At 41.5% G+C, this 23,006-nt stretch overlaps 3 protein-coding genes across 3 annotated transcripts; 2 read left to right on the top strand and 1 right to left on the bottom strand.

Moving 5' to 3' along the window:
• The first annotated feature begins 272 nt into the window (after positions 1-272).
• On the top strand, positions 273-1,607 carry LOC134662760 (uncharacterized). Its single transcript, XM_063519050.1, has 4 exons — positions 273-640; positions 786-934; positions 1,021-1,132; positions 1,461-1,607. The coding sequence occupies exons 1-4, from the start codon at positions 369-371 to the stop codon at positions 1,594-1,596; spliced, it is 669 nt and encodes a 222-aa protein (XP_063375120.1). The 5' UTR covers positions 273-368; the 3' UTR covers positions 1,597-1,607.
• Positions 1,168-17,978, bottom strand: LOC134662751 (E3 ubiquitin-protein ligase Arkadia-like). Its single transcript, XM_063519039.1, has 12 exons — positions 17,622-17,978; positions 15,931-17,534; positions 15,472-15,591; positions 13,469-13,596; positions 13,191-13,309; positions 12,174-12,244; positions 11,104-11,187; positions 9,497-9,570; positions 5,032-5,113; positions 3,785-3,969; positions 2,682-2,810; positions 1,168-1,548 (listed from the first exon to the last, which is right to left on the bottom strand). Exons 1-11 carry the CDS (start codon positions 17,746-17,748, stop codon positions 2,687-2,689), a joined length of 2,718 nt encoding a protein of 905 aa, XP_063375109.1. The 5' UTR covers positions 17,749-17,978; the 3' UTR covers positions 1,168-1,548; positions 2,682-2,686.
• Positions 17,979-20,893: 2,915 nt separating this feature from the next.
• Positions 20,894-23,006, top strand: LOC134652847 (putative riboflavin kinase). Its single transcript, XM_063508046.1, has 3 exons — positions 20,894-21,224; positions 21,587-21,738; positions 22,744-23,006. Exons 1-3 carry the CDS (start codon positions 21,086-21,088, stop codon positions 22,954-22,956), a joined length of 504 nt encoding a protein of 167 aa, XP_063364116.1. The 5' UTR covers positions 20,894-21,085; the 3' UTR covers positions 22,957-23,006.

The following is a 23,006-nucleotide window of genomic DNA, read 5'->3' as shown; positions in this document are numbered from 1 at the left end:
TTCAAATTTGCTGCCTTTTTCTACTGTCAAGATCTGGTTGACCAAGTATATTTCGCAGATCTGCGAGTTCGCATTCGCGGCTTCGCGCACGATTGTGGAGGGGGCTTTATAGATTCGGCCGAGGATGTATATGACTACAATATATTCTCTATGGTATTTGATTAGAGCAGAGCGTTTAAAACCGTGACTGAAACATACTCTTGACAGCTGTCATCTATTCATCTGTCAAATTTTCCATAACATAACCTTACCAATCAATTCAATTTATACAATACAAACCAAACAGTCCTCTGCGGATTCTTTCCAAAAACACAACAATGGAATATAATAATTTCATTCAAACCAGTTAAATACCAATCCTAAGGAAAATGTTTACACGTAGACTACTAAATACTATAAAAACAATTTGTAGGGCGCATAGGACGATTCAACATAAACTACGTATAGTTTCGCCGGTAACATTACCCTTTATTACGCAAGTCTGCTGCGAAGCAAACCAAAAAGATGAGCAACCAGGCATTTGGGATGAAGAGAAATTGGGCCACGACTTTCTCATTCGCCAGGCAACTACTGTCAATGTAAATGCTGCCACCCAACTACTCACTGTGACTATGGTTGCTATACAGGATACGAGTGAGAGGTTAGATTGGGTAATTGTTAAGTGAGACCTTCGCTAGCGCTCGGTCAATAGCACCATTCATACAATACCTAAGCATTTTTTAAGAATTCTGTATTAACTTCATTATATCTTATATGTAGTGTTCTCAACATAAAAACTGTTCCAGATTAAGAGAAGCACTGTCCAAGGAAATCTGCTTAGTGAAGCAAGCACTAGAGTGGGGAGAAGATAGCACTCCTCCTCAACACTGGGATCAGCTGGTTGCAGTGCGAGGCTCTCTCAGTGATCTTAAACATAATCTTAGGGTTCTTTTGAGTAAGCTGATATCAGTTTGATGCGTTTTCTTGAGTTTCCTTTAAATAGAAGTTTATGCCTATAATATAAATAATTTTACTCCATAGGTTATATGGATTATGCAGAAAAACTAGCAACAGTTGCTGCAGAAATATCTTACTTGTCTGGTAACATTGCTGCATCAGATGCCATTTGTGAGAGAATAGACCATGCATGCAGGTAAGTGTTACCAAGGGGCCCAACAAAATCAAATCTTGTATAAAAAACCTTTATTAAAGCATAATATACTTTTATACTAACATTATCAATAAAGTTCAACTATATTTTCTTATTTAATATCAAGTTGATCAAAATAACAAATCATTTCTGTACAAAACTAAGTGAAATTGCCTTTAATATCTTAATGAAAACCAACATGAGCCACTTCTCTGGCTCTCAACATTGTAATAAGATTTTAAAATATAACAATTATAAACTTATAGTTAGTGAATAAAATGTGTTTGTATGTGTATATATACATGGTGGCAGTAGTATTGTTTGTGTGCAGGAGCTGTAACGCACAGAAGCAGCAGACGCATGAGCTGCAGCAAGAGTCGCTGGAGCTGCAGCAGCAGGCCATTGTCGCCGCGCCACAGCTGCAACACAAACTGGGTGAACAACCTTCACAAGCTGTTAAACAGTGATTGTGATACTTTGAGAGACATTGTTTTTTTTTTCATTGTTATATTACTAAATGACAGAATTTATTTTTACTTTCTAGTTATACGGCAATCACTGCTGGCCAACTAGCTTAAAGAATATAATAATTAGAAAAAGTAGAAGTTTGAAGTCAAAAATATGGAATTACTTCATCTTGTAAATAAAGTCAATTGAAATAAATTGAACATGTTAACAAGTATCATTTTTATTCAGTTTCATCTGTCTTGTCTCTACATAATCAAATCTTGCAAGTTAGATTAACCTGAAATTAAGCATAACTTCATGCAACATTGTGGACCATAAAACAACTCGACCTGAGGGACGATTTTTGAAATTCGACCGCTCGATTTCGTGTATTTATTTCAGTAATATCTCCACTACTAGGCATGTAAATTCTACTAATAGAATTGAAAACGGGTGGTCAATACCACTCGATTCCCAATTTCTATCGGTCGTATTTCAAAAATCAGCATTTTGCCGTTTTCCACCGATTTTCGAGTGACGAAATCGAGCGATCGAAATTAAAAAATCGGCCCCCTGATAGAGTTTGAGCTCATATAGTTTGTCAAAAGGAAAGGATGAGTATAGTTTTTTTTGTTCTTATTTACTGACAATTTGGTTTGACCATACTAATAGAACATACTAATATCACTCTTTAGTAGTAGCCAAGAAGTTTATATTATAAGAGACAGGAGACTTGCACCATACATTGACTAAACAAATTTATAGCGGTCGGCGTCGACCATCAAGCATGCACGTTCATAGCATGTGCGTCGTGGCCGAGGGTTTACGAGTAAGCCACAAATCTAACGTCCATCAGTCTTGATTGGTCCTATGGTATTTAAGAAAGTTGTGACCTACTTACTTACATACTTGATGAGATGCAAAATTAGGAATACAGGCCCCGTAGACAACATGCCAATCGCTATCGCTCCATAGCGAACGAAACGCAACTGTCACTGTCACACTAATATGGAAGAGTGATAGAGACACAAGGCGATTCGATGGCGAAGCGCAAGCGATTGTCACTTTGGCTAGAGCGCCAGTTATGCGCAAAGACAGTGTGTACCTTCTTTAGAAGGCGGCATCCTTGTTGAGGTGCGTCTCGATGTCGACGCGGCAGATGGGGCAGTGCTTGTTGGTGCTGAGCCACTGGTCCACGCACTCCATGTGGAACAGGTGCATGCAAGGGAGTCGTCTGCGAGATAACATCTTATTATTTTATGACAAATATATAATTAGTACATTACGATACAAGTGCGAAAAATAGGAAATTCGCAACGAGTGGCGATAAATTAAAACACGACTGTGGGGTTTTACAGTAGGTTCATACAGCCCTTTAAATTTACGCCATAGTTGCGTAAGATTTGCTGGCTATGGATGAGGTCTTGGTGGCTCAGATGGCAGAGCGCTGGAGTATCGATAATTCCATAAAGTAGTGCAAAGTATAGTAGCTGCAAATTTGTTATATTTACAATAGTTTTCACTACTTCTTGAGTCAGAATTTTTCCGTGGTAAAACGGCAGAGGTAAGCAGAAATACGAGGAAATTCAACATTTAAAAATAAAAACACCAAAGTTTCATTTACTTACGGGGAAGCGCAATGCCGGTTTAGTCTGGCAATCTCCGATGAAAGTTATGGATTTTTCACCAGAAGTTACTAGCCTAATGAAGTGCCCTGAGGCTCAGACTATTGTAGGATCACTAGGATTCACATCAAACGGCCGAAGTCGGTGCGAGACTTACTCAAATGAGTACCGTGAAGTAGATTCAAGTTCCTTTAGTCATAGAGAAATATAGTAAGACAAGAGTGCTCACTCCATACATCAGTTCAGACTATTAATTTCAGTGTCTACATCTAGCATCGAGTAGCGGAACTATCAATACTGCTACTTGACAATAGATGTAGCACCGACCGGAAAGTCTTATCTCACTAGCATAAGACTTTCCGGTCGGTGCTACATCTATTGTCAAGTAGCAGTACTGATAGTTCCGCTACGCGATGCTAGATGCTAATAGTCTTTTTGGTACTAAAACTGATGTATGGAGTGAGCACTCTATGTATTTTTTTCTCTATGCTTTAGTATAGCAATACGTGCGCCGATTCCAGCCGTTTGATACGAATCCTACATAAAGCGCTCGAATCGCGGCGTAGTAAAAATAAAGCGTCACCTGCAGTGGGAGTCCACCTCGAAGATGGAGAGGCAGATGGTGCACTTCTCGTCGGGCATGCCGGCGTGGCGCGGGTAGGCGTGGCGGTACGTGTTGCGCTCGATCACCGCCAGCGACGCGCCCCGCGCCGCGCGCCGCGCCACCGCCGCCTCGCGCGACATCGCCTCCGACAGCGAGCCGTAGCCCTGCCGCCACACGACACGACACGTCAACCCTCGGTTACACTTGCCCACAAAAAAATCCCACTAGTTACTACCAAACCGAACCAAGCTGAGTTGGTGGTAACTACTAGGATTTATTTTCCCAGTAGTTACCACTAACATTGTGTTAGAGTTAGAATACTAACAAAAACAGTATAAATATAGAGTAGGTAGGTAGGTACCTATTTTAAGGGGCTACCCGAGATTTTCATCGATTTTTGACAAGTTTTGAATCGTATGTCCTACTTTTGCCGCTATCAGTTCTTCAATGTTTTATCTCCATTTTTGTCGACCGGATTTTGAAAGAAATAAATTCTTTTTTTTTTTACTTGTGTAAAAAAACACTGTTACCGTAACTAGATTGCCGTAAAGGATCTTACATATACGAAATCTACATACGGTTCGTCTTTGACGTCTCGAAAAACGTGTCAAGGACTTTAATTTTAAACTAATTAACACAAAAGTAATGGCCAGAAAACCAGTTTTGTGGTCTAAAATTGTTCAACTTTGATGCCAAATATCTCGAAGACTTACTACAAACTTTGAAGTAAATATGAGATACTATATTGCTTAAAGCCGTTGCTGTTAATATGGTAAGCTACAAAAACATTAGAAAACTAAGGGATTCAGATCGAAGGTCATTGGCGTGGGAGAGCCCCTTAATAAATAATTAAGTCGATTAGTGTTTCAGTAAACTGCCTTAAATTGTAATTTGAATTAACACATTCAGTGCCGAAAACCCGACTATCGGGTATTTTATGATTTCGTTCCCAGGCCGGACTAGGCCTAACAGTCGGTGGACATACCTAATATTTAATCTGAAATTAATTACTCTACTCCATAATCCAGAAGTCTCCTTGTCCTCAAACGTCGGATAACCGATTTTTGTATACGACTTTATAGTTATTTTTCCATTCATACAGCGATTGCATGCTATGTGTGTTATTTTACATTTTTGTAAAGAAAGCATTTATTTTTCGCAAGCTAACCTATTGAGACTACAGAAAGAAACGAAAGTAGGTACAATAAGTACAACACAACATTTACCGAAGGATGTATGGAGATATGTAAGTGTGGCGGGTACATCTGAAGGTAGTGGTGCATGTGGTGGTGCACGTGGGGACCTTGCCTGCAATCATATAAATTTCATTAGCTATATTTAGACGAACCCATTTCATGTTATACAAACTCGATGTAGCTACATGAATAGGCGGGTGCATACAGAACGAGCAGCCTCGCGAGGAAATTTTCTCACGCGGCAAACGGCCAGCGTAGACGTACCTCGGCCGAGGCAGCGCGCGCTACATCAAAATGGAAACAATGAATTGATGATTAATTTGATTGTTGGTTAATACGAAATAAATAGATCAAATAGATGTAGACATGGTGTTACGAGCCTTCCGTCGCTAAGGACCGTCTCTCTTCAATTAGACAGGTGGAAATCGGCCTGTTTCGAGAAAAGTCGTCGACATCTCTTCTAAATACCTAAAACTGGTATGGATGTGTTCCTCGTGATCTCTAGAATACGAAATGACCGGTTTTAGTTTATGGAGAGGGGGACGGGTCGAAAAAAAGGGGGGCAAAGATGGCGGCCGACCATTATTGATATTTGTTCACATCTTGAGTCCTATGGGACCGATCGGTTCGTGTGAGGTGTCGTTTGAAAGAGTATTAAACGTGCTATTATTGTTTCATAATAACCGTAGTCATAACTGTAGTCGTTTACAAAATATTTGATTTTATACCGTGCATGGATGGCATAAGTACTGATAAAATATGCGCCTAACTCAATAAATTACAACAATACCGCAATTATTTTATTACAAAATATACGAGACATTTCATTAGCTTACCAAAAACATAAGTTTTATTGGCGTATGATATTATATAACCAATTAATAACGAATTTTGTTCAGCATGGGTCACTACGCACCGTCACGTAAATGGCGGGCGACCGACGTAAACTTTTCATTATTTCTCGGGTTCTATTTTATTGATCAATTTCTGATAGGTACCATTTGAAAGGTTATTAAACGTACAATAAATGGTTTCTAATAGCCGTAGTCATAACTTTAGTAATTTACAAAATATTTTAAAATATTTGATTTTTTTACCGTGCATGGATGGCATAAGTACTGATAAAATATGCGTCTAACTCAATAAATTATAACTTTACTCCAATAATATTCTTACAAAATGTACGTGAAATTTCAGTAGCTTTCCAAAAATATAAGTTTTATTGGTGTATGATATTATATAACCAAGTAATTACGAATTTTGTTCAACATGGGTCACTAAGCGCCGTCACGTAAATGGCAGGAGATCGGTGTCAACTTTTCATTATTTCTCGGGTTTTATTTTATTGATCAGTTCGTGATAGATACCATTTGAAAGAATATTAAACGTACTATTATTGGTTTTCAATAACTGTAGTCATAACTTTAGTCATTTTCAAAATAATTGAAAACATGATTTTTTACCGTGCATGCACATAAGTACTGCTAAAACATGGTTCTAACTTAATAAATTATAACTTTATCGCAATTAATGTATTTACAAAATATACGAGACATTTCATTATCTTTCCAAAAACATAAGATTTATTGGTGTAAGATATTATATAACCAAGTAATAATGAATTTTGTTCAGCATGGGTCACTGCGCACCGTCATATAAATCCCAACAAACAATTAGGCGACACTTAGCACCTATTTTCTTACCTAAAGACAGCCTGGCTCTAGAATAGCTACATCTATAGTCTTAGTTTACAGTTTACAGGCTCTGGTGAGATAAAAGTGTTTAAAAGGTTCATCTAAAGATTTAAGATCTACAGTAGCTGTTTTGGGCGCTATATTGCATGTTAAGCTGCTAGTATTATAGCTTATAGCTCAAAGTGAATTGAACAACCTTAACATCTATATGAGTAATAATCTGCAATTTGCACTTAAGGTTCTAAACGTGTGATAAAGCCTTCTACTTATAGCTTTTTATATCGCAATCGCTACTTAACTCTCTTGTATGACTTACAGTCGAACAGAGAAGTTATGAGTCGCTATTATAGATCTAAGATCATGTAGTTACAGACGAGCGTTATTTAAATACCGTAGTACATCTTATAACTGTCAATAGAGTCATACTTACAAGCTAAAACTACAATGCCAAACGCCAATGAATCAATAGGTAAGCAAAAACTATAAATTAGACCGTAAAATAAAATAGTAAATAAATATAATATAGATAGTTTACTCAATATTGACCTTATCTTACTATTACTATACTTAAAACCGGACTTCACGGATAGTTATTATGTGGACATACGCTGCTACTCAAATAGTAGTCACTTATTTTGCATCCTGGAGCGTGCGGCGACAAATATCTCTTTAACGCCACAAGCCTCAGATCTCACTAAAAAGGTGATTTTAAATTATTAACTACGGAGTGGGTTTGAAAACGTTTTACGTGTAGACGCGTGAGTCAAATAACAACACAGATATTAAGTACTTCATATGCAGTGGTTTTGCAATCATGAAAGCTACGAACTTAACGATGTTATGAACCTAGAACTGGGCTTTTGTCAAAAGAGTCAAACTATACTTAAGTTTCCTGTGATAAAAAAACAAAACAAACAAACCATCATTTATATCGATATTTTATCATTTTGGATACCTACATTATAAAATGTACTGTCAAACAATAATAGAATGCTGCTGGTCTACCAGGCGCTCGCCGCGCCGTGTGTTTGCTTGCTTGGCGAAATTGGTCCTGGCATACCTACATATATGTTTATAGTTGTACGGTAACTAAACAATATTTTTGGAAAGTTAATAAATAGTTTGCTGATTTTACTCTAAAAATTTCACGCTATATTTACTACATTATCTCTTTCTCAAATTATTTCAGTCACTAAGCAAACCTCTAAGGTAAAAATTAAACATTTTCTTTAATATTTTTAAAATGGTTATTTTGGGCCTCAGATTTCAAACAATCGAGTATTCACAGAAAATTTAATATGCTTGCAAATGGTATCCACCATGTATCAGAAAAATAGAACCTGAAATATAATGAAAACTCAACGATGGCCGGGCTCCATTTACGTGACGGTGCACAGTACCCATGCTGAACAAAATTCATGATTACTTAGTTATACAACATTATAAAGCAATAAAACTTATATTTTTGGATAGCTCATAAAATTTCCCGTATATTTTGAAAATATTTATTGCGGTAATGTTATAATCTATTGAGTTAGAAGCATGTTTTACCAGTACTTATGTCCATGCACGGTAAAAATCATATATTTTCAATTATTTTGTAAATGACTACAGTTATGACTACGGTTATTAGAAACCAATTATTGTACATTTAACATTCTTTCTAATGGTATCCATCACCAATTGATCAGTAAAATAGAACCCGAGAAACAATGAACAGTTGTGGTCGGTCGCCCGCCATTTACGTGACGGTGCGTAGTGACCCATGCTGAACAAAATTCATCATTACATGGTTATATAATACCATACACCAATAAACCTTATGTTTTTAGAAAGCTAATGAAATTTCTCGTATATTTTGTAATAACATTAATTGCGGTAAAGTTATAATTTATTGAGTTAGACGCATGTTTTGTCAGTACTTATGCCATCCATGCACGGTAAAAAATCATATATTTTAAAATATTTTCTAAACGACTACAGTTATGACTACAGTTATTATGAAGCAATAATAGCACGTTTAATACTCTTTCAAACGACACCTGAAACGAACCGATCGGTCCCATAGGACTCAAGATGTGAACAAATATCAATGCTGGTCGGCCGCCCACATTCCCCCCCTTTTTATCGACACGTCCCCCTCTCCATAAACTAAAACCGGTCAATTCGTATTCTAGAGACCACGAGGAACACATCCATACCAGTTTTAGGTATTTAGAAGAGATGTCTACGAAAATCGTGAAGGAGACGACTTGTGTTTAATTTAACGCCAGACTAAATTTGTCTCTTGCCGTTTAAATTTTACGTGTAATTGTAAACATAACAGGTCGAATTACTCCTTTTTATATGCGTCTAAAATTCGTCTGTTCTGAGTAGAGCCGCCGTATTATGATCGATAATATCGATATCGATATATTCATAGATTTGTGGCACCCAAAATCTCTTCCAACTTGTTAATTTTTGTTTTTGTTTTGGACTGCTTTCAAAAACAAAATAAAAGATACACGCCAAGCCACGGCAGTGAATAGGTATGTGGCACCATTTAGAACAGCTGACTGATCCTACGCCATCTTGCCGAGCAAATCGGGCGAGGCAGACGTGCTCACTAGACATCACGAGCACGCTGCCGCGCGGGGACGGGCGTTTGCCATTTCCTCTCGAATCGGCTCGCTCTGTGTGTACCCGCCGAATGTAAAGTTGTACTTAATAGTTAATTTAATTTACTTATATTAAAGATCATTATTATCACAATGAACAGAATTAATTTATAATTATCCAAGAAGGGTAATGAGTAAACTTACATCAAGACGGCTCTTGTTGAATCAAAATCAACATTAGGTCCGTTTGTGTCTAGCCGTTCGAAGTAATCAGGAAACTGAAATAATAGAGTTCATTTTAGATTGTAACACTCAAAAGACATCTAGTCTTTCATTCAAATCGGATACACTCGATATGATAATATTGGTTGCTTGGTTACTCAATTGAAAAATAAAGGAGGATAATAAGGGAAGTGCGCCAGCCCGCCGCCCGCTGCCTCTCCTGCGGGGACAGGGGGGGGGACTCACCCCGAGCACAGTGGTGGGCGGCGGCGGGAAGTGCGCCAGCCCGCCGCCCGCTGCCTCTCCTGCGGGTACAGGGGGGGACTCACCGCGAGCACAGTGGTGGGCGGCGGCGGGAAGTGCGCCAGCCCGCCGCCCGCTGCCTCTCCTGCGGGGACAGGGGGGGGACTCACCCCGAGCACAGTGGTGGGCGGCGGCGGGAAGAGCGCCAGCCCGCCGCCCGCTGCCTCTCCTGCGGGGACAGGGGGGGGACTCACCCCGAGCACAGTGGTGGGCGGCGGCGGGAAGTGCGCCAGCCCGCCGCCCGCTGCCTCTCCTGTGGGGACAGGGGGGGGACTCACCCCGAGCACAGTGGTGGGCGGCGGCGGGAAGTGCGCCAGCCCGCCGCCCGCTGCCTCTCCTGCGGGGACAGGGGGGGGACTCACCCCGAGCACAGTGGTGGGCGGCGGCGGGAAGTGCGCCAGCCCGCCGCCCGCTGCCTCTCCTGCGGGGACAGGGGGGGGACTCACCCCGAGCACAGTGGTGGGCGGCGGCGGGAAGTGCGCCAGCCCGCCGCCCGCTGCCTCTCCTGCGGGGACAGGGGGGGGACTCACCCCGAGCACAGTGGTGGGCGGCGGCGGGAAGTGCGCCAGCCCGCCGCCCGCTGCCTCTCCTGCGGGGACAGGGGGGGGACTCACCCCGAGCACAGTGGTGGGCGGCGGCGGGAAGTGCGCCAGCCCGCCGCCCGCTGCCTCTCCTGCGGGGACAGGGGGGGGACTCACCCCGAGCACAGTGGTGGGCGGCGGCGGGAAGTGCGCCAGCCCGCCGCCCGCTGCCTCTCCTGCGGGGACAGGGGGGGGACTCACCCCGAGCACAGTGGTGGGCGGCGGCGGGAAGTGCGCCAGCCCGCCGCCCGCTGCCTCTCCTGCGGGGACAGGGGGGGGACTCACCCCGAGCACAGTGGTGGGCGGCGGCGGGAAGTGCGCCAGCCCGCCGCCCGCTGCCTCTCCTGCGGGGACAGGGGGGGGACTCACCCCGAGCACAGTGGTGGGCGGCGGCGGGAAGTGCGCCAGCCCGCCGCCCGCTGCCTCTCCTGCGGGGACAGGGGGGGGACTCACCCCGAGCACAGTGGTGGGCGGCGGCGGGAAGTGCGCCAGCCCGCCGCCCGCTGCCTCTCCTGCGGAGACAGGGGGGGGACTCACCCCGAGCACAGTGGTGGGCGGCGGCGGGAAGTGCGCCAGCCCGCCGCCCGCTGCCTCTCCTGCGGGGACAGGGGGGGGACTCACCCCGAGCACAGTGGTGGGCGGCGGCGGGAAGTGCGCCAGCCCGCCGCCCGCTGCCTCTCCTGCGGAGACAGGGGGGGGACTCACCCCGAGCACAGTGGTGGGCGGCGGCGGGAAGTGCGCCAGCCCGCCGCCCGCGGACTCGCGCGCCATGCTGCGTCGCTGCATCTCCTAAAGGAGCCGATCGGTGATCATAAAGTTTTAAAGTTGACTATTACTGCAAATTTTGTTGCTTCTGTATATTATGAATAAAAGCGGCCAAGTGCGAGTCGGACTCGCCCATGAAGGGTTCCGTATTTAGGCGATTTATGACGTATAAAAAAAACTACTTACTAGATCTCGTTCAAACCAATTTTCGGCGGAAGTTTACATGGTAATGTACATCATATATTTTTTTTAGTTTTATCATTCTCTTATTTTAGAAGTTACAGGGGGGGGGGGACACATTTTACCACTTTGGAAGTGTCTCAAGTGTCTCTCGCGCAAACTATTCAGTTTAGAAAAAAATGATATTAGAAACCTCAATATCATTTTTGAAGACCTATCCATAGATTGAGTTTCAGTTCGAAGTATGGGGAACCCCAAAAATTTATTGTTTTTTTTTTCTATTTTTGTGTGAAAATCTTAATGCGGTTCACAGAATACATCTACTTACCAAGTTTCAACAGTATAGTTCTTAGTTTCGGAGAAAAGTGGCTGTGACATACGGACGGACAGACGGACAGACAGACAGACATGACGAATCTATAAGGTTTCCGTTTTTTGCCATTTGGCTACGGAACCCTAAAAACTGCGGTTGTTCGTGGTTGTTTATAACGATATGGTCGACCATAATCCATATGGTCCAGTCGACTGGATAAGTGTTAAGGTCATAAGGAGTTGAATTAAAATGTATAGTTTGAGTTGAGTGAGAAGCATCGATAGCCGTGATGATACTGGCGAATATGTGCTATGGAGGTATACTTAATACGTTATGTCGACAAGTTAGGGAAAGAGGTACTGTTTAATTTAATAGGTATATACATAACTAGGTGAAAATCATTTCTAGAATATTATATCTTGTATTTTTTCTTTTCGCGATTGATCCCCGCTAATAATACCTATATTACCTATTTATTCAGTGGCCTTCTGTAAATAAAACAAAACGGATAATTTACCAGCATATGCCGTTGGCTGTGCCACAACTGCTCGTGCACGCGGTACGGTGGTGCCGGTACGTCACGAAGAGCTGGAAATCAATTAGATTCTCATTAGAGTCCGTCTAAGCTAACTCTGCACTGTGTTTGATACCTAGATGTGCCATTAAACACGGTGCACAGTGAGCTTAGTTAGAGGGACTTAGAGAGGAAGCAATAGAAGGCCAGTCGAATCTAAAAAAAAGTCGACTAATAAGACAAAGCGTTTTTGGAAAGTAGCATTTTTTCGTACGTTATTTAGACCCTTTAGAGAAGTGTGAAAATACTTTTTGCAAGCAACAAGCAAGTTTTATAATAGAACTGCAAAAAACAGAAAAATAAGAAATGCGTAGATAGGTATAATAGGCTACATGACTAATTTTCATTTATGGTATCAATCGATCGGGTTTGTTTTTAGGATCAAATGTCTATATGGGACCCATTGCATTAAAGTAACACAAAAGTCAGAAATTGTAGTCAAAGGCCGACAGTCGCACTTCACTCGCGAAACGCCCTAAACAAAACGACAAGGGAACGTGACGTCAAGGTCTCTGGGAGCCCATCTTGTAGTATGGACAGAACAAGAAAATTGCGTTTTTGTCGGTGAAATATTGCGTTTATGTATATAGTTGCTATACAATATTTTTTTGGATGAAATGTAAGGAATCGAATGGTACCCTTACTTTTATCGTTTTTGGAAGTTATAAAAAAACTTAAATTTAGAAACTTTCAGGTCCTGTATTTTTGTAATTTTTCAATATTTTATTTTAATATCCACATTATTGTGATAAATTGCTCGTTTGCTATCTATTTTACTAGATTTTGTTATAAAATTCAACATGTGTCATCATCCCTATTATTTCTCCCAGTATATATAAGGTGTATGTACTAAAACAAAACTTGTAACTGACCATTAGTAGACCGTATGTCGTGTTAATAAGGTTTACGAGTGACTAGTTAGCAATATGTGCGAATGTGCGAAGGTAGCGAGTGACTCACGATGCAGGTGCGGCGCGTGGTGCGCGCGCGGCGCGCGCACGAGTGGCGCGTGCGCGTGCGGCGCGTGCGGCGCACAGCAGCAGCCGCGGCACGCCACCACGCATCCACCGACGCGTACCCTGTAACACACCACGTTGAAGACGCTGTCTAATATCTCTTGTGTAGGTACCTTGAGATTGGGCGAATATGATTCGTTGTGACGTAAAATTGAACGTGACGCTGTATGCAGCTTCCGTCGCCAACCAGAGAGATCCAAGCCTTAAAATAAGTGAACCGACCTAGTGCGCATGAAGTGCTGCGCCGGCGGCGCGTGCAGCAGCAGGTCGGGGCGCGGCTGGGAGAAGCAGGCGGCCGGCGCCGGCGCCGGGCTCGGCGCGCGCGGCGACGTCAGGTCGATCACCTCGCGCTGCAAACAAACAAGACGCTCTCATGCAACACCAGTAGAGTACAACAAACAACATGCTAAAAACTCTGGCATTAGGATGATTAGGAGAATACGTAGAACAATATTTTGAGGCAAGGAAATATGACTTTGTTTTGTTCAGGGTTTTGTACCGCATAAGGTATAAACGGTACCCTTATTTATTTTTAGATCTGGCAATGTGATCTGGACTTCTGGACAGACCTTGATGCTAAACATTTCCTCTAAAGTCTGGCAAACTAGCAAGTTATCAGTCAGTTACTACCATTACAAATACGAGTAATGAAATTAGAATTTTTTAGAAAAAATCTTATCACTACACAATATTGCACTTGTCAATAGAATAACATGTCGGAGCGAGACTCCAGAAGGACGTATTGCAGCGTTACAGTTCATAGTTTTAGACGTCTGTATAAAGTCGATTAGCAATGTTTGGTTACCTATTGGTTGTAACGGAATAATAAAGTTGCGTAGAAAGTAACGCCATCTATTGGCGTATTGTTGAACTAAGATGACAGGTAGAAGGCTTTGGAACGTCAAGAGGTTTACCCTCTTGGGTGAACGTAGGCACGAGTTGGCATTTTTGTCGTTATGTTGGTAGACTGGTCAAGCGGGTTTGCCAACTTGACTTCGAGGCGGGAGCTCCGCCGGCAGAATTGAACAAACCGTGCTAGAGATCGGACGTTAGCCAACCTCGTGCCTAATTCGCCACGTTCCTGAAGGCTTATACCTGAAGGATTATTCTGAAAGCTTAGAGATTCTCACGTTCTTTAACCATTTATCTAAGTGTAAGTGTTATTTTGATTTCTTATGTGTCATTAGAAGCTTACTTTTGTAAAATGAAGAGAAGATGTGTCCCGCCGAGTTTGTTGCCGGTCCCATATTGGGAATTGGGATACCCTTCTCCAAATGCGAAGGATTTAAATCTTCTCGGGTCAGAGGTGTAGGGTTGGAGCCGGCATAGCTTGACTTAATAAAGTTTTGAACGATTTTATGTGATCATTTTATTTGAGCACAATCCAAATACTTACTTCCCAATAGTGAGTAGTTAGGCACTGTTATGGTTAACGAGTCCGAAAGTTTATTTCATGCACTGGTAGCATACGATTTTAGCTGTGAAGTAATACATCGAGGTACTACGCCCACCCGCCAGCGCTCGTGCTTCCGTCAAACATATTAATTGAAATTATTGAAAGTGTAGTCCTCGTAGAACACACATGCTGTCTTATCAGTTCACGCTCAAGAGCGGCCCATTACCGGCGCGGAGCGCGGCTGTGACTAATGCCGACCACACTCCGCCAAAACGTCACCAGTGATAACAAACTTTTAATAATTTACTTAGGTATACTAAGCAGTCTAAGCACCTACGTAATTTAGCTTATTTTAACATATAAAACTTATATAAACTAGTAAAGAATGCCATTAGTCATTAAGTCCGCCATTTGTACATTATTTTTGTTTGTGTAAAAATAATATACTTGATAGGACCAATTTAAAAGACTGGTAGATAATCTCACGAGTGTCTTGAATAGCGTAGTGAACTGTGCTTGAGGGGATGAAGTAGGTAATTATATAAGTGTGGGTATAGGCAAATTTCCAGTCAATTACCACTTAAGAGAATGCCCTGACTAAGAAATTAATGCACGTCTATATAAATTATACTTGCTTTGCCAGAGAATGTAATCCAATAACTAGCCGCCAATTTCGTTCATTTATGCTATGCTTAGTAAACTTTTCACGACTGCTGAACTACTGAAGCTTTTTTTATTATCAATGGCATATCTTAGAGGCCGAGAAATGACCGAAGAGGGGTATAGTATAGGGTATTTATGGTGTTAATGATATAGGTGGAGTACTTACAAAACTGGGGTCTTCTTCTAACACTTGTACATCGTCATCCGAACTTGAGTCTGACACCCAATCCAACTGCAAATCTGGGGCCAATAATGTCTCATTCCCAGTTGATGTGGAACTTTCTTCCTACAAATCATAAAATAGAGGGTGTAGGGTGCCTCATCCTGCCCAATGTGAAAAGGACATACTCCATTTTTAGCAACATATGAATAAAAACGGTTGAGGTATATATTACTAAGGGTTTTTTTATTATTAAAACGTGAAACAAAGGAAAATCAACCCTATATTCTAAATACTTTAGTTTAACTTTCAATGGCTTACGCTCAGTATGGTGAGCAGGATGAGGATAGACTATTTTTTGTGATAACATTGCATACAATGTACAATCCACTACAAGTTGAAGACAGTCTTAAAAAACTATAAAAACATCTTGAAAATAAATCTGAAATGCTCAAGTGTAGTTACCTTATTATCAACATTAATAGGTTTACTGTCTGAATCTGGTGCACTTCTTCCCGAGCTAGGGCCCGGCTGCGGCGAGGGCTCCTGGCGGTCGCCCGCGGCATCCACGTCGCGCCGGCGCTGCGCGTCACCTTCCGCCTTCACGCTCACTTGCTCCCCAACCCTGCTGCTTTGAGAACTTGACTGTCCCGGCTCAGTTTTGACCTGAGCTTGTTGAGATTCTACTTTAGTAACTGGAACCTGCACTGGTATTGCTTCACTATTGGGTACAGTTGGGGCACATGCTTCTTGTTTAACTGCTATCTGAGGGACAGGCTCCTCCTTGACCCGAGATGTGGATGGATTCATGTTGACAGCATTATTATGAACGCAAGGCCTGATTCTGTGATGGTGATGGTGGTGGTGTTGTAGGTTTTGTGCTTCTATGTGGGAAGGGTTGTTGTGACAAAAGTCCCGATGGTGCCCAGAGTGAGTGTGCATGCAATTTCCATGAACATGGTTCATAGAACAGGAGCAATGTGGCCCGTGAGCATTGGCACAAGTTCGATTTTCTTGTTTGACATGATTGTTGTGCACATAGTGGGTGGGCTGTGTTGGAGTAATGTAATGCCCGTTCCCCAGTCTTCCGGCACACACATGCCCGGGCTGGCTATGTCTCGTCATCTCTGCGTCTCCAGCTGCTTGTGTAGCAACTTCAGTTGGTTCCCTCTTTATCTGAGGAGAAGCTAGATCTAATGCACCATTTCCACTACCGGATGCAGCATGGACACTGTGGACAGGGTATTCCGAGTCTGCAGCTTGTTGCTGCTCCACACTGTTGTCACTCTGTCGTTTCCTTGGGGTTGAAGTATTGTCTTCTTCTTCTGAGCTAACTTCAATCAAGTTTGGATTGACCTCATTCTCTTTAGATTGTCTCCTCCGGGGAGATATATTCAGCTTACGACTTGGTCTCTCCAAACTACTTGAAGTGGCATCTAGAAGATTAGAGGCAGCAGACCCACGACTGTCAAAAATATTTTCAACGGCAGGTTGTAAAGTTTGATATGTCATATGAGGAATAGGATCCTGTGAAGGAGGTTCAGCAACAGGAACTGTATAGTTTATTGGATGATTTAAGAAATTCCTGTCATCACTAACCACAATTACATTATTAGTGTTGTGCGGTCCAACTACATAGTCCCGTGTGGGCCGCACACTATGCCCGTAATGAGAGTAGCTGGGAAAGTAATACCCTCTTTGTTGGTTCATAGGCACAGGCTTAGGTTGGTACCTCATGTTGAGATCTGGTATCCTTCCATGACCAATAGACGTCACGGGATGAGCACCATCAGTACCAGTAACTCCAAGCATATAATCTAGTGAGCTGGAACTATCTGGCAGCGGCTGGTACTCATCAGGAATAGGTGTACGGGCCGAGGCGGGGTGCGGCAATGGAGTGACGTTTACTTGAAACGCTTGAGCAGGTGATGTGGAATTAACGTAATTCGATGAAATGACACGTTTGGGGACATGGTCGCTTCTGCCAGACGATATGGCCTCTGAAGGCGCCGGCAACACTTCCACGTCGTCGTCGCTCTCAGCGAACAACGCTTCGCATTCCATTTCTTCTACAAATACACAAACACATGAATGGTCAGTAAGAACGAAACGGGCGATAAATAACAATATGCTATGTATGTTTACTATTTATTTACCATGCCTCGATGGGTTGTCAGACGCTGAAGAAGTAAACGCCGTGTCCAAAATAGCGGCCAGCGATGACGGACCAGGCATGTCCCACACGGGACTCGATTGCTCACCTTCATAACCCTTTTCAGTCATTTTTGATCAGTGGTAAGTGGTAATTATAACGTCATAATAAGTTGTTCACTGATGACTTATCAAAGCAGACGAGTAACAACATACATTTTAGAAAAACTATTTTTACACTGTTTGTGATATTTCACTCATTGATTATATGTGAATTACGCATGACTTTCTTAATTTTACTGTATTTATTTTCCATATTCTGGTCAAATACGATACTAATTTCAGACACAGAACAGACTAAAATTTTGCAGTTGCCATATTAAAAATTATAAATTATATTATTTTTTGATCCAACCCCAACCATCCTAAACGCACTGTTCAAAAACGATGACAAAACATACACGAATCCGAATTTTGAAATATAAAGGCGTGTCCAGACGAAGACAAGATGAAATTCGCGAATTCGCCAATCTGTTTAATTGTCCGATCAAATCAGGACGTGCGGACACAAACGCCAAATTGGCTCGCCGAATTCGACCGCCGATTCTTCTTCTACCTAGCGTTATCCCGGCCTTTGCCAGGGTCCGCTTTCCTACTTGCTTTCCTCCACTTTGCGCGATCCTGGGCGTCGTCTCGTGTGAGCCCGTTCACGCTCATATCTGCTTTCACGACATCGAGCCATCGCTTTTTTGGTCTGCCCTTGGGTCGGGGGCCGTCAAGGGCTAGTTTAAGGCATATGTTTCCTACGTAGTCAGCTGGCCTGCGACAAACGTGGCCGAACCACCGGAGGCGACATTCTTGGAGCTTCTCTGCTACGTCACGGACTGCGAGGCTGCCACGGATGTACTCGTTACGGATGCGGTCAGCGCGTGTAACGCCGCACATCCACCGCAGCATCTTCATCTCTGTAACGTGAAGCTCCTGAACGTGCCTTCCAAGAACCGGCCACGTCTCGGCGCCATAAAGTAGGACTGGACGGATAATACACTTATACTCTAGCCCTTTGAGTCTAAGCGGTATTCTGCGATCGCAGATGACTCCTGTGACCTCCCGCCATTTAGACCAAGCCGCGCTGATTCGGGCCCGGATGTCGTGATCAATGATCCCGGACTCATGCAGTACTGATCCCAGGTACTTAAACTTGTCCGTTTTCACGGCAGGTTCGTTCCCTATATTGATGGGAGTGGAATCCGTACTTCCGCAGGCCATGTATTCGGTCTTCGCGACATTTAGCTTCAGACCTCCATTTTCTAGCGACCCCTTCCACTGGTTCACCTTTCGCTCTAATACCTGCTTGTCCTCGTCTGTCAGTGCGATGTCGTCTGCATACATGAGCAACCACGGCGGTGGGTCTTGTATCTCCGCCGTGACGGCGTCAAGCACCACACTGAACAGAAAGGGGCTCAGAGCAGAACCTTGATGAACACCAACTGTAATCGGGAAGGGTTTTGTGTCGCCAACGGAGGTCCTTACCAGAGAAACCGAATCGCGGTACATGTCTCGGATAATGTCAATGTAGACTTGTGGCACGTTCTTCACCTTCAGTGCCCACCAGATCATCTGACGTGGGATACAATCGAAAGCCTTACATTCGACCGCCGATTATAATAATAAAATAAAATAAAAACAGTTTATGCCTGTCTCGTGGAGTCAGTTTAAACAATTCCAGTTTTCAATATCTTAAGATTAGCGAAAAATTGTCTCGTCTGGATACGGCTTTATTCTAATGTCCTGGAAACTATCAGGTTCAATAACACGTTTTGGAACCGATCTTATAACTTACTGTCAATGGCACTGTCAGTACTGTGAACCAGGCTGACGCAACTAGGGACAAAATTTTTTTTGTATGGACTTTGGTGACCTAACCATAGCCAAAAAAATAAAATAAAACATCAGTGCTAGCCGCGTAGCCAAAGTACCAATCGCTAACGCTCCGTAGCGATCGAAACGCAACTGTCCCTGTCGCACTAATATGGAAGAGTGATAGAGACACACAAAGCGTTTCGTTGTCGAAGCGATAGCGATTGTAACCTTGGCTAGGCCACCTAGTTATACTTGGTCAAAATTAAATATCTCATATCCATTTTCATTGTCAACTAGGGATGTACTACAAGTATCGATAACTGCAGCTTTATTTGTTTATCAATGTAAATAATATAAGTAGTAATATGAGTGAAATTTCCTGATAGAGTTTGGCCAAGAAAAGTCTGCAGCGATTTTGATAGTTCACGCGGTGCAAGTGTTATTTATACGTCATAATTTCAAAGACGTTTGACGTTTAAAATAACACATGCACTGCGTGGGCTAGGTATCAAAATCGCTGCAGACTTTTCTTGGACTAATTCTATCTTGCATGCGATATGACTATAACTAATTCTCCAATTTTTTTTCCAGATGCATATCTTCCTTGCAGGAAATTTTCCTTTTGCCATTATACCTAGTAACATAATTTCCTATATAGAATCTCCCTTTCACGCTACATTTTGCTTGCAAACTGTAATTATACAACACATTTAGATGTTTTCTGTATGTTTTCAGGTGCAATCAGTGGGTCAAATTAATTGGGAACGAAGACCTGGGAAGAAAAGTTACATGCATTAAAATTTGTATGCGGAGACCATTTCGAAAAAAAAAGCTTTTAATAAAAAAAACATGTGTCATGTTGCTCCATCCTCCAAATTATTTGTGGTCCACATTTAAGTCCAACCATGTATTAGTCCACTCAAAGAACACTATATATAAAGGCCCCAGTACACAATGGGCCATCGCCGGCCACTCCATGGGACGCAGCCATGCGGTACAATGAGATAGCAATATCACTTGATCCCTCTAACGCATAAATGCGTCCCTTAGAGTGGCCGGCTATGGCCCATTGTGTACTGGGCTGTGTATTGTGCCTTAACGTACGACTTAAATGTGGACTCGATCCTAACCTGAGTACGAAATTTGTTGACAGGAGCCTATGTTTCAATCATCCTCATTTTATCGATATCGATAAAATACGCAAGCGTGCAGGTTGCTACACTATTTATGTCTGTTATGTTGGTACTATTGTTCTTTGACAGTTCTTTGTCGTAAATGTTGGTAATGATTGGAGAACCAAACATACACGACTGCAAAAACTGATTCAAGTCGCTAGTATGGAAGTCCCGTCTCTGTGAACTGTCACGTAGCAGTTTAATACACACACAATACACATCGTTCATCCGAAGTGTTGTGTTCGCGAGTGCAGTAAATTTTGAACCAGAACGAAATTGACAAATAACTTTTCAGAATATTTAGTACACGTGTATACGTTTTAGAGGTCAAAGAACTGGTACAGCTAATATATTCCCTCATGTTTAATATAATTTAAAGACTATTATTTTAGTGTGTACTAAATAATACCACTTCAAGGTATCTTCAACTAATGTATTTACCCCGCTTTCTAAATTCAGTCATTAAAATAAGTACGGGAAGAAGAATGACGTCACAATTGCCACTGTTCATTGAAGGCGAAGTTATCAAAGGATTTGGAAGAGGATCTAAAGACTTGGGATGCCCAACAGGTAAGTGTCAATTGATACATTTTTGGTTTTCTCTATAATTGTAACTTAATAAAATCCAACATAATATTATATTCTAACTTTGATGTCAATTGTTAAAGTAATTAACCATTTATCATAAATTTTGTGATAAATAATACCTATTTATTAAAAGTTTCATAAGTGTCTACATAACTACCAAACCAGGCTAGTTATATAAATTAATGTTTCCTATTCACCTCCACTACTTGTAAAATTGTATGACATACAAGTTTCAATTAATTCTCATACTAAATCATTATTGGTTATTTTCTCTAATGGAGTGTTCAATATGACGTTAATTGTTTTAATAATGTTAATAACCCTAATATATTTTTATATTTCAGCAAACTTTTCCTTGGAAGTAGTAAAATCTCTACCAGAAGGAACAGAGCCTGGTGTTTACTATGGGTGGGCGCAGATTGACTCTGGCCCTGTGCATAAAATGGTTGCCAATATTGGCTGGTGTCCCTTTTATAACAACAAAGAGATGTCAATTGTAAGTATTTGGATTATCCAATTTTAGAAAAGCACATGAATAAGATTTTGTGGCAACTTAAAGATGTTTGTCAATTTAATAATTGACGACTAATAATAGTAATAATTTGCCTTGAATTTTATGATAGTTATGTTTACTTAAATACACATACATAACTTTTAAGTGGTTGACAAGATAACAGACAGCCTACTGCCAACATTTAATAATCGAAAAACGTTATTTACCTCTCTGTTGCTCGAGTAGGCAAGAGTGTTAGAGAGGCAGATAATGATTTATGATTTTGGTGGTAGGCCCTCAGAGGTACTTAATAATGGGTTTAATTTCTAATTCATTCCATTTACATAATATGCATGCAGAGCTTTATTCTCTAAATGTGACATTCCATAGAACGTCACAAATGTTATATAAGTTATATTAGTATGGTATTTGTCTATTACTTTAATGTCAAATGACACACTTATGAACTTATCCTTTGATAAATGTTTGCTTTCTAATTTCTGCTGATTACACAATTCCTTTCAAAGACAAAGCATTTTGGAACACAAGATTCAAGTCTTGATTGTTATCTTAATTACAATTGATGGCAATGGCATGTTCCGAGATAATAATTGTGCCATGGACATACCTATTGTTATGTTACTAGATAATCATTGAATAATTAACAAATATATACTCTTCAGAATTAGATAAGGATTCACGCACATCAGGTTTTATATTACTATATAATGTACCTAATGTAACACCAGTGAAGTTCATAATAACCTCTAGCCCCCAGAGACCTATAAAAAGGTCTCCTGTTCCATTCTAATTTGAACTTTGTATTGACAAAATAAAATTTAATTTTGCTTGGCAAGGTGTCGTATGGGCGGCTAGAGATAAATGACATCGTAATTTTTCCATTGTTCTTGTTCTCACTTCCAATACATGATAGATAGTTAGATAGGTCACCAACTGCAAATATCAGTTTGTCGAACTAAAGTAAATTATATTTCCCTTTATTTTCAGGAAACGCATGTAATGCACAAATTTGACACCGACTTTTATGGTTCAAATCTCAAAATATGTATAGTTGATTACTTGAGAGGCGAAAAGAACTTCAACTCTTTGGAAGACTTGATAGAAGCTATTCAACAAGATATAAAAAATGCTGAGGAAAAGCTAGAGCATGCAGATGCAAGAAATTTAAAAACAGGTACTTTTTGGAACAAAGTACAGTGAGAAATCCGAATTGAACACCTTTAAGTAATATAATTATTAAGTATTTAATT

The sequence above is a fragment of the Cydia amplana genome, chromosome 1, assembly GCF_948474715.1.
Source record: "Cydia amplana chromosome 1, ilCydAmpl1.1, whole genome shotgun sequence".
NCBI lineage: Eukaryota > Metazoa > Arthropoda > Insecta > Lepidoptera > Tortricidae > Cydia > Cydia amplana.
This window is presented reverse-complemented; position numbering and strand designations above follow the sequence as displayed.